The sequence below is a fragment of the Scheffersomyces stipitis genome, chromosome 1 (genome assembly GCF_000209165.1).
Source record: "Scheffersomyces stipitis CBS 6054 chromosome 1, whole genome shotgun sequence".
NCBI classification, from domain to species: Eukaryota; Fungi; Ascomycota; class Pichiomycetes; order Serinales; family Debaryomycetaceae; genus Scheffersomyces; species Scheffersomyces stipitis.
Window position 1 is genome coordinate 1,993,151 of NC_009068.1, and position 11,714 is coordinate 2,004,864.

The following is an 11,714-nucleotide window of genomic DNA, read 5'->3' on the forward strand; positions in this document are numbered from 1 at the left end:
ACAGTCTCGCGCCTTAGCCAGCTTGGCCACCGAGAGGAATTCCTGTGCGAGTTTTTGCAGTTTTGCTACGGCACGTTTATTTATCACGGGGTTTTGGTCATGTGTTTTCCTGTATATAGACGTGTTCAATGCCTCTTAAACTTCAGTCGGTATAGCCTTTATGTCTTCAATAGCCATTGAAATGGGTAAGAGAGTATTACAATATCTGAAAATTGAAATATTCTCTTTTTAGCTTTGGTTCCATTATTCTTATTCAAATTTCGTTCAATTTTGGCCTTTTCCCAAAGAACTGGCCATTCCCAAATGTTGCGTCTGTTTCTTAGAATATCTTGTAGTATAAAACACTGTAACAGGATGGAGATAGAGGATTGATATGTCTCACTACTGGTGAGACCTTTAAATCATGCTTTCCTTATTTTCAATTAGTTTTATAGTGAGTATTGTACTATTTGCCAGAAATACTTCCAAATAGTAGTCAATATATATGAAAATTACATTTACAAATTTGAATACCTTCATTAGCCATGGTTTCGAAACTATATACTCATTAAGATGAAGCTCCTTTATGGTCTGATAGCCATTCGAGAGCCTTAGCAAAGAGAGTTGAGCAAAATCTCTTTTTGCAATCTACTTCTGCAACCATTTCAAGTCACATGATAAATCACGTGCCAAAATAATATAAGTTATCAAGGATAAAGTGAAGCCCCAGAATTCAACTTCTATTCCCATTTCTTCAGGTTATTCTATGGATATCGCACAGATGTGTACATAAAAATAGCAGAATTGTTACAAAAGCCGAATGTCGAACAGAACCTCCAATACAACCGTCGAACCTAGAGGTTCAGAAGTTGAGAATAGAGAAAATGTGCTATTGTTAAGAAGACAATCGGTTCCAGAACATGAGCTGAACCCACAAGAGAGAACCAAAGCGACGCAAAAGAAGAAAAAGAAGAAGCCAAAGGTCAGATGGACAGAGGATGTGGTCGATAACGAAGATATGAACAAAAAGAAAACAAAAATCTGTTGCATTTTCCATCCTCAACGAAACTTCGATGATGGAACCGATTCTGACCATTCGCATTCCGACTCCGATTCATCGTCTGATTCTTCGGGAGACGAACGAGGAGGACATGAAGGAAGCAGCAGAGGACCCGATGGTGGTAACGATAGCAAGAAAATTGTCGATGGAGTCAAGAAAGAACCCATTCCCAATGCGTATGAATACCAGCCTGTTTATAAAAATGAATCGAAGTTGCCTCCAGGGATCAACGATGAGAGATGAGATGGATGGGTTAGCAGAAGTATATAGTCAATAGAGTGTGTCAAGGAAATAGATCTGGTAGTGATAATGATAAGATGTACTATAAGTAGCTGATCTAGCTACAGTATAAGTTTACTGATTCGTTGATAGTGACGAAGATACACTTTAGGCATGTTCTAGCAAGATATTCTTATGTCTATTAACATTTTGTAATGCAGAAGCATAAAACGGAAAGCTACCAGGCAGAAACATGCCATAGTCCTACCATAATCTACATATCTACAATATACAACATACTCTACATACCTACAATATACAACTAAACCGATATCCTGTATTAACAAGTAAATGCAAAGTAACGAGTGATAATTAGAAGAAATGAATCCGTCGTATGAGCGTGGGTGCAAATTTCGCAGCCAATAAATAGATGAAATTAAGTCAGCTGTCGGGGTTGGCGATCTTTAACGTCTTACGTGAGTAGTCGAGTTGGTCGTTCAACGACTTGTAGCTGGGGTTGTTGTTCATGAACATGTTCTGAGGATCAAAACCTGTGTCGAGCTCGGAAATAGGGAACATGATTCCGTCTCGGCTTCCTGCGTCGTTGCTGGCGGAGTCGTCCATCATCAACTTCTTTTTGGACAAGCTTCTGCCGACTTCAGGGCTCGAAACGACTGCGCCATTGAAAAACGACAAGAGCGATTTGCCCAGGTTGTCCCGGTTCAATGGAGATGAAGGAGGCGATTTCGCCAGAGCGGAGGCGATAGCTACTGGCACCGCCTTCTCGTTGTATGAGAGTTCATCAGATGAGACCTGGTTCTCTTCATCGGTGAAGCTGTCTAAATCACCGCCGGATCTTCTGGCACCTCCTACACAACAACAGCAGTAGAGAATTCCCAGAATCAAGCCGAGAATCACCAACCCCACGGCTGTAAATGTTCCTGCAACTTTCCCCTTCGAGTCAAAGAACGATGCAGACTTAGACGTAGAAGAAGTTGAGGGTGAGTTAGTCGAATCTGGATCGGTATTATGCTGACTTTCGCCGGTTGGATCCGAGTCCAGCCCAGTGCTGGAGTCGCTTGGAGAACTAGCACCATTTCTGAGAGCGGTCACATAGAGTGTTTGAGTTTGGACCGTTTGTGGAACAGTTCCGTTTAGAGTCACGATAGAGTAGACAGTGGTTTCTTTGACTTTGGCCGAGGAATCAGACTCAGAATCAGAAGATAATGACGATGAAAATGACGATGAAGATGTAGTAGAAGGTTTACTAGATGTAGATGGAGTTACGGCAACAACTGTAGAGTACGTGACAACCACATTCAGGTAAATAATGCTCTGGATGACGGTAGTACTGGCAGCTTCAAGTGTCTTGGTCACTTGGGTCGTCTGGGTGATCAAGGCTGTACCTGTCAGGGTAACTACTGTGGTAGAGGTGTCGGGGTCTGGCGTCTCCTCGGTATTATCTTCTCCATTACCACTATCATTAGTATCGCTAGAAGAAGCAGAGCCGCTTATTGTGGACGAAGGTGTCCCAACAAGGAAATAGCCATAGAAACCTGCTTGAGCACAATCCTCTAAATCGTAGCTTGGACACTTAACCTGGCAATTGGACAAATCTACGGTATCAGCTGGTACGGAGTTTGAGCACCAACATGAATAACTTTGGAGTATAGCCACAGCGTAGCCTGCATTACGGCAATTATCCAGGCAATACCCAATTGAGTTGTACTGATATGTAGACTGAAAAGTTCCCAAGTTCGAATTAGAACACAGATTAAGAGTCAATGCCGAGACCACAGCTGTGTACATCATAAATATGAGGAACACGGCTCGAAAAGCCAAGGGTGTTCGTTTCGACGCTAGCACCATGCCGAGGACTTGCTCTCTAGCGCAATTGGACAGAGTCGGGATCGACTCGAGAATAAAACTGAAAAATTGACTGAACAACCAGAAGCCGAGATGCAGAAATCAGAAGAGAAACCCGGCAAATCTTGAAGCAAATCTAGGAAAGGAAGGAAAGGGAGGAAACCTGATCCCGACACAGAATGTCTACTCGATCAGGGAGCCAGAAGCTTAGCTCTGAAAAAGGCAAAGGGGATGCTAGCACAATGTGGTGGAAGCAGCAGCACTTTGGGATGGAGTAGTGCGTGGAGGCTCGGAGTTCTGGGCTATGGACTGCTACAAGCTATGCCGCGAAATTGTAGGTTCAGCTGAGTTCTGGAGATGATTGGAAACAGTTGTGGTCCTGGAGCTTCCGGTTTCGAATTGCTAGCGAGAATATCTACTCAAACTCAGCAGTCGCTCTGAGCCCGTCTTTCGTCTCTCTATATATATGTCTAAATATAATTGCTGAGAAAAAGAAAAATATGAAATCCGGTCGCTGTACGAGATGCAGCTTGCGCTAATTGGGTCTGTACGGATGAGACAAGGGAGAAACGAAATTCCTTCACAGCACTAAGCGGCGACAACTCTGGAACAAGACGGGAAAAACTGGATGGTCCCGCCAGAGGTGATGGGCCACTGTTTATAAGCTGTGGTACCTGAATTTTGCCCATCGGGTTGAGATTCCACCTGAAAAATCTGTGGTTAGCAGTAGCCCAGATTAGGCTTAGGGTTGGACTCTGCTTCTGTTTTGCTTCTCCAGCGGAAAAAATAATCCTGGAAATCCCACATCAACGCTTCGCTGAGCACTTCCGACCACACATAGCCAAGTTCCGAGGGCCGACTTGAAATTTCCCATCCCATCCCTGATGAATGGGCTTGAGGTGCCGTTAGGGAAGGTAACTAAGGGGTGACGGGGTGACGGGGTGCTGGCAGCTTTGTTGTTGTTATGGGATTGAGAAGTTGCTATAGTTAGAACAGGAAGCTACAGATCGAGTAATTTGGATCTACATTCCATCAACTCGTTTATTCGCTGAGTTCTGTCTGGCGCAGATCTGACCAACTGACACAGCTTGATACAAATGCTGAGCAATTGCGGCACATTTGTCGAATTCTATTTTTTGCTTTGAAACTCTCTGCCTGTTTGTGGCAGTTTGTCATTTCTGAGTCGAATCACTACAGCTGCCCGATTCTGCAGTCTGGCTCTATCGTTTTCGACTTTACCAGGGCGATTTTTTCCAATTCCACACCACGTAACAAGACGTCGATTGTAGATCCGGACCATCTGGCATTTCATCGACTATCTGGCAATTGAGATGAAACCAATCCTAACGTAGCTTCCCTATTTCACGTGCCTGAAATCATCGTCGCTGCCGTCAAGGTTATCCGTCTTGACCGATTCAGCACATCCCTGCCCTTATCTGGAAAGATAGCGGATCGCAGATATTCGAGGCCGAGGTTTTCGAGGGGCGGCAGGCGGTCGGATATAGCAGGGCAATTACCGCATGCGGAATTTGTGGTACAGTTCCGGGCTCACATTTCAATGCAGCATCCCCCGGATCTGCACCCATTATTATGGTATAGCTGCTAAAAAATTCACTCTTTGTTCTTCATCTACGTCATCGTCCTTCTACCAGGAACATATCAATTAGGACTTGCATCTGTGGAATGCTATATACACTGTCTATTAAAATACCCAGGAGTGGTGCTTCCCGATTCTCATCAAACGCATCTCATTAACGCACCTCATTAAATTTTCTGGTGCAAAACGGTGTTGGAAATTGTGCAAATGCCGAAAGAAGAATATATTGTCAAGAAAGAAGGGTAGAAAACTATAGACGACGATCGAGAGAAAGTGCCAGAAAGTTTGTACTTTATTCTTTCGATTTCTTTCCGCTCAAGCTTTGTTTAAATCTTGTTATTCACCACTTATCACATCTTTCATTGTCCTAAACTGTATCGAGATTTTTATTTATTATCTCTTCTCCGTTATCTTTATCCACGCCCATATTTTCTCTACTGTCGTAGATGCCCCTTGTTCTCATCTGTTGTCTTGTATGCTCTTCTACACCTAACTCCATTTTGTTGCTGCGTTCTCGTGCTCGTACTGTCTCATACTTGCGCAATTGTGCTTGACGATACTTATCCACTGCTCCGGGTGGAATCGTTAAGGGAACACAATGGATCTGGGCTTTAATCTGCTCGTAAACAGAATCTTCTTGTTTCTCTCGGCAAATTCCGACTAGCAAGCTTCGCTCTGATTCTGCTGCGTTATTGTCGATCTTGATGCTGGATTTAAGCTTCTGCCACATCTGAATTTCATCCTCAGAAAACGGCTTGTGGGGTTCCGTTATGGCTGCAACTTCAGAGAATTTCTCCATCATCTTGTTGTAGATGTCTGTGATTGCCTCTAGCTTCTCTAATTTCCCGCATGATACTCGCCGTAAGATCTTGTAGTTCTCCGATGCAGACCTCTTGCTGTTGCCGTACTGAGTGATTTCTGAAGGCAATAGCAACTCCCCACTGGCTTCATAGACTACACCTCTCGCTATAAATGTGTTTATACCTAGAAGCCGTGGCTCTCTTTCTGACTCTCGAACCAACTCCTCTAGCAAGAATTGGTACACTCGTAATACGTTGGAAAGAGAATCATACTGTATTGTTTCGACAACATTAACATAGATAGACAACATCAACATTGCTTTGCTGTAGTGCTGTGAATCCAAAAGCTTGTTCTTTCTCACTCCCTCTAAGAACGACTTCAAGGTGTACTCATCTACATCGAGATCTTTTTCATTAACAAACCTCCATAGCCTGTCCACATCCTCATCTCTTTGGATCTGTAGAGCCTTGTGGTAAACCACCTTGTTGAGTATCTTGCTATCACTTTTCCAGTTACTGTGTCCCAAGTCATTCTCGATGAAGTTGATTACTTCGCCTGTGTCTTTAGTAGTAGCCATGAAATCGTCTAAAATCTTGAGAAGCAAGTTCTTCAGAATAGGAAGCTTTATGCGCTGAATATGATTGAGAAAAGACTCTTTGAGAAAGATGTTATTAATCGAGTCGTAGATTCTACTGAATGTTGATAGGTTTATGTCGATATTCATCGACTGACAGAGCTGGAGATACTTCATGATTACCTGGTAGGTATTGGTGTTTGTCCTGATGTGCGAATGGGTCTGGGCCAACTTTAGCAAATGGTTTATGGTGTCGATATTGGGCTTGTGGCCATCTTTGTTCATGACCAAAAGCAATTCCCTAGCAAATGAGCTTTGGTTTTTGTCAAATCCAAAGAACTTGATAAGGTAGTTATATGTATGCACAGATCTATACGGCTTGAATTCGTCGTTCGTGAGTTTATGAGTGTAGAGCAAGATATCTGGAACCAATCCGGACGTCAACGACAGCGAGTTCCGGTAGTAGAAGTTCAGATGTGTTAAGGTATAGATGTATTCTTGGAAATTCTGGACCGTTAGAGGTTGAGGCATAGACGGGACTTCTCCGAATGAGTTACGGGGGGATAGCTCTGGAAACCGGTTAGTGTCGGATTCCTTTTCCTCTTGTTCTAAAACATGTCGTACCACCATATCGTTGCTGAAGTTGGTATTTTTGAGATGCTCCGGCGTGATATTTATAAGAAAGTCCATCATCTTTTCAAAGAGCAGTCGGTCCTGAAGAAAGTTGTTGAACATATTTACAGGTTTGGAGTTCTGTTTCTTTCTCCAGTTCTGATGAGCGGAAGAATGGCTATACGGTGGAAGTTCATCGTTGAAGACCTTGAGATTAGGGATGCCCAACGGCGCCAAGAAGTCTCTGTATGTGTGGATCTGGAAATTGGTGCCCTGGGTGTTCTTTAGGTCAACTTTGACGTCTTTTCGGTGAACTATCTTGGGCTTATTGTAGATTCCTGGAGAAGTAGAGGGTGATTTTGACTGAGAATGAGACTTTGTTTTCGGTTTGGTGTATTTTGAAGCCGGCTCAGTCTGCCGCACCGTTCGAGCGATGCGGGAGATCGTATCTCGTATAGAGATCATCTAGACGGTAAGGCGGCGGGGCAATAGAGCTGACAAAATCAAAAGCGTTTTGGTTACTGAAAAATTCCTAGCCTACATAGTGAAAAATTATTAGTACGAAAAAAGATGGAGGAGCGAATAGCGAGAAAAAAGCTACTAGTGAATGGTGAGACGAGTGAAAAGTGAGAAGACAAAAGTGGAGTCCAGTAGGGCCACCGACTGCTACATTGTGAATAGGGAGTAGTCAAGAATGAGAGACTGTTCCTCCAGCGAGAGCAGCACTGAGAGTTGGAGTAAGGCAGAAGAGGAGTGAGTAGCAAGATCCGATAAGGTAGGTACAATTTTGCTAGAAAATGATACGGGTTTCTGCCTTTTGGAGGGTCACAATATACTACTTTGTAACCAAATGGAACAAAATTGTTAGCGGCATGACACCAACAAGACGGTTAAGAAATATAAACCTCAGCAGGCTACGCCAGTTTGTGAAAGTGTCACTTCTTTATTGGCTATTATAAGGTCAGATTCCACCTAACTTATACTCTCCAGAAGGAAAACCCACTACTTCACACCATAATTCTACTAGAGAAAAGATCAAAAAAACCAATTCAAAATGCCTATTTCCGCTGCTCAAACTCAAGATCGAATCGAAAATGAATTGAACAACATGCATTCAAAGAACGAGGTGCTATATACTGGAAACATTGGCGATGCCGATATTGGATCACTTCGTCCAGTTTCGGGCTCGTCACTGGATCCAAACGAACTGGTGGATGATAGCCACACTTCTACGTCTGACGTCCTTGTCAATCAAAGAGGACGTAGAGTTTCACGCCTGAAGATCATGAATATGGTATGGGACGTAGTTGACGGTTTTGAGGATCGATTACTGAAATTGCCAGTATTGGATGCATATTTTGAAATTTTGGCAAAGTATCAAGCAGTGCTTGATAGTGTGTACAGACGGTTTCCACAACTAAGGGAGATTGTTTTGAATGACTTCGACGTCAGCTCAATTCCGGAGACTAGGTTGTTTTTGGATAGGTTCGATCAAGAGAGCAGGGTATTCTTCTACAGATTATTGGCTCAATAAATTGAAAATATATTAAGAGATAACGTAGAACCAGCCTTCCAAAAAGAAGCAAAGACTATTACATTGAAGGACATTATCACCTATATTGAATCAAAGGATTGTGTTGAGGTTACAGAACAGATCATTGAATACTTCAAGCAATTTAATATGAACAACAGATTACTTAGCACAATTGATATTGAAAAGAACCATGCAAGAATAGTATCATCCACCCATCGAAAGATCGTTTTGTTCGTCAAAACTATGAACCCATAGGACTTTATTGAGTATTTCTTGTATATTAATAACAACAAAGAAGCGAATGTCAATGTATTAGGTCCGCAACTAAATGAACAGTTCCAACTCTTCAGGAATGATTCGTCAAAAGTGGCTCCTCCTCTTCGCTACACTTTTAGTCAGATACGATCCTATTCTGCATTTGCCGAACCCTGCAAACATCGTTCTGGTAAAAAAGGAAAGGTGACTGAAGTAAAACCCGAAAAAGGTTATGGGCTCAAAGAGAACATAGAGATCTTAGCAAATACAATGTTTTTCTTAGAGGTTAATTCGAAGTAGAATTCAATAAATTTCTATACTCCACAAGTAAAACCGGTATATAGCTTACCATACAGGACGTAATCACATGACATAAATATTGCGCACTATCAGATTTTTCATTTCTCATCACATTTCAAGTTTAGAAATCAAAGAGTCTAACTTCTTAAACTAGTCATCTTCACCATATCAAGCATGTCTGCTCCAAAAGAAGGATTCATCATCCCAGCTTCTATCTCCCACGCTGCACTCGGTCAGGTGACGAACAAGTCCTTAGGTGTAAGATACAACTGTGCTCAGTGTGCTGCTTCTTTTTCATTGTCGAAGAACGATGCCATCAGATGCAAGGAATGTGGTCACAGAGTCATCTACAAGGCCAGAACCAGAAGAATGGTGCAGTTCGAAGCTCGTTAGAGTAAGGAGTAACGTAAATTTCATGAGATAAGCAAAGCATTTCTTGAGTTTTTGAAGTTCTTTATTGAAGTTAATCATTGAAGTTCGTATGCGAAGACTTTGAGCTCGAATCATTTTTCTATTGAAAACATGAAATTATATTCATTATTCGATAAGGGGAGTATTATTGTCAAGTATGTGAGTTCATTCATTTAAGATTTCAATATACTCTTGAAAGGAAGAATCATCATATGTTGTATTTTTCCCTCATCTTCATTTCAACAAGACCATTGCATTTCCCCGGTTCCTGGAGCTCTGCTCCACTGTATAGATAAAAGCTAGTGTAAATTATTGGGAGTAATATATATTATTATTGAATTGAACTTCTGTAGACTTACTGTATGTTTACTAATGGAACTATAGATGGCCGTCCGTGAGCACATTGAAACGGTAGACGACAGTGCAAGAGCTGCCGTACCATTTTCTCCATTTCAGAATACTCCAATACCTCTCCGAAAACCACAGAAGAATGGCATGCCTTAGAATTGATAATATCGATCAAGAAGGTGGGCAAGTGACGAACAAAAGGAAACCAATCATTAATAGAATATGTATCTACGATTGCCGACTTGCTTTCTTCTTTTAAATCGTTTACATGCAGCAACAACCACCTCCTCAAGATATCAGCATCTATGTCTGACTTCTCCAAAATTATTTGGGGCATGTGGGTTACGACTATAGTTAGACCTTCAATGATGAACCTAATTCCAAACTTGTTAAGATTCTCCGCATATTCCTCGAACAACTGAACTTCTACGCTACTAACAGCAAACGTTACAGGCTCAACCACTCGTAGCAGCAAATTGGTGTGAGCATCTAAGACAAGAAATATGAAGTCTTTAAAGAGTGCCTCTACCTTTATTCTTTCATCGCAAGCATGTTGGTCAATAACTAGAAGTACTTTGCCTCCAAGATTATTCGAACTGCTCACCAAGATAAACTTGCTATCAAGTTGTCTCACAATTCTATAGTTGCCCGAAGTTAAACCTGATTCTGCAACATTTAGAAAAGTACTATCAAGCTGATCACTTTTCTTCACTCTAGGTTCCTCATCTCCACTGGGAGATGTCTTTCTTCGTTTCGATGGAGACAATGATATCCGGGGAGAGCCAAATACGGATGGCCCAGAATCAACCTGAAACCCTTGAGAGACCAAAAATTGCTTGAAGACTTTCACCACAAACTTAGTGATTTCATCGGCTTCAATAGTAGCCCCTTTTTTAACGCTTTCTATGCAAACAAGAAAGACTGGCCAAACCCACAGCAACCTAGATCGCTTCTTAGAAGGAGATTCCCCTGTACGATAAGAAACAGACTCAGGTATATCTCCAAATCTCGATTCTTTGAAAGTTTGGTTTACAGCTATACGTGTGGTCTCATAACCTTGGAGAGAACCATTGAAGAATATGTATTGGAACCTCTTCGAGCTTACAGGGTCCGTTCCTACAAATCCTGTCAACTGCAATCCTCTTTGTTCAGCTTCTAGGGTGTGAAATTTTGGTAGAACAGACTTTCCATAGATGTTCCTGAATATACAAGCAAAATTATCAGTCTTTCGTGTGTTACTGGGAGAATAGTTTATGAGAATATCTGGATTCAAGGAATCATGGTCAAGTCGTAGTACTTTGATACTCACATCTGGAAATTTGACAAGACTCTGAAATACAATATGTCTAATTTCATCAATAATCTTGAATTGCGAAACTGCTCTAATCTGTTGTCGACGAACAGGAAGGTTGCAATACAATCCTGTTGCCGTGACTATGGTTCCGTTCTTTTTGATCGGCTCTACCCGAAAGAAGCCATCGTTCGTATAATTTTGATAATCATAGACTTCTGTATTCGAATTATACGAAATCATTCGAACAAAAGTAACGTCTCCAGAGTCACTTTTAGACACAATAGAAAGTCGAGATACCAAACCTAAAGCGTATAATGCTTCTCCCCTATAGCCATATGTAGAGATAAAAGGCAAGTCCTTAATTTGCTTCAACTTTGAAGTGTGATATCTCTCGCCTACCATCAGCATATCATCAGCAGGAATTCCAACTCCATTGTCGGCAACCTGTACAGCGAGCGAATCCAAGTCTAGACGTATTTCTACCACCTTGGCTTGAGCATCCAAGCTATTTCTTAACAATTCCTGAACTACCGAGGCTAAAGAGTTGAAGATAGTTTGCGATCTCAATTCACTCAGAACCTGTGGATTTAGTTTTCGAATCCTACCACTCGACAACATACCATCACAACATTGTCTTCAATGAGCTGTACAGATAAAAGTTGGAAAAGTTGGAAACCGCAGAATCAATTTTCAATTAAATCTCATAGTAATGTCGCACAACTTCTCCAGCCTCCATAGTGAGGAACAGATTCTGAGGCTACAATGCTCTTCTACAAAACCAAAAAGACATCAAATCGATCAGCTAATCAAACATCCTTATCGTATTATCTTAAGATGAAATGCCTTACAACTCTATATATTCTA

At 41.7% G+C, this 11,714-nt stretch overlaps 6 protein-coding genes across 6 annotated transcripts; 3 read left to right on the forward strand and 3 right to left on the reverse strand. All coding sequences in view use genetic code 12, as the record gives it.

Annotated features, from left to right (window-relative positions):
* Nucleotides 1-799: 799 nt before the first annotated feature.
* On the forward strand, nt 800-1,282 carry PICST_28748 (predicted protein; the record flags this gene model as incomplete). Its single annotated transcript, XM_001387580.1, has 1 exon — nt 800-1,282. One exon carries the CDS (start codon nt 800-802, stop codon nt 1,280-1,282), a length of 483 nt encoding a protein of 160 aa, XP_001387617.2.
* A 1,509-nt stretch (nt 1,283-2,791) lies between these two features.
* Nucleotides 2,792-3,067, reverse strand: WSC4 (beta-1,6-N-acetylglucosaminyltransferase, contains WSC domain-containing protein; the record flags this gene model as incomplete). Its single annotated transcript, XM_001387974.1, has 1 exon — nt 2,792-3,067. A coding segment is annotated over one exon (276 nt), but the record flags the coding sequence as incomplete, so codon positions are not given.
* A 1,716-nt stretch (nt 3,068-4,783) lies between these two features.
* Nucleotides 4,784-7,173, reverse strand: PICST_80147 (conserved hypothetical protein; the record flags this gene model as incomplete). Its single annotated transcript, XM_001387975.1, is given in 3 exon segments — nt 4,784-5,337; nt 5,383-5,793; nt 5,809-7,173. 3 exon segments carry the CDS (start codon nt 7,171-7,173, stop codon nt 5,089-5,091), a joined length of 2,025 nt encoding a protein of 674 aa, XP_001388012.2.
* Nucleotides 7,174-7,762: 589 nt separating this feature from the next.
* PICST_28751 (predicted protein) lies at nt 7,763-8,797 on the forward strand (the record flags this gene model as incomplete). Its single annotated transcript, XM_001387581.1, has 3 exons — nt 7,763-8,102; nt 8,277-8,443; nt 8,498-8,797. The coding sequence occupies 3 exons, from the start codon at nt 7,763-7,765 to the stop codon at nt 8,795-8,797; spliced, it is 807 nt and encodes a 268-aa protein (XP_001387618.2).
* A 174-nt stretch (nt 8,798-8,971) lies between these two features.
* On the forward strand, nt 8,972-9,190 carry RPC10 (DNA-directed RNA polymerases small subunit; the record flags this gene model as incomplete). Its single annotated transcript, XM_001387582.1, has 1 exon — nt 8,972-9,190. One exon carries the CDS (start codon nt 8,972-8,974, stop codon nt 9,188-9,190), a length of 219 nt encoding a protein of 72 aa, XP_001387619.1.
* Nucleotides 9,191-9,563: 373 nt separating this feature from the next.
* MLH3 (DNA mismatch repair) lies at nt 9,564-11,468 on the reverse strand (the record flags this gene model as incomplete). Its single annotated transcript, XM_001387976.1, has 1 exon — nt 9,564-11,468. The coding sequence occupies one exon, from the start codon at nt 11,466-11,468 to the stop codon at nt 9,564-9,566; it is 1,905 nt and encodes a 634-aa protein (XP_001388013.2).
* Between the last annotated feature and the right edge of the window lie 246 nt (nt 11,469-11,714).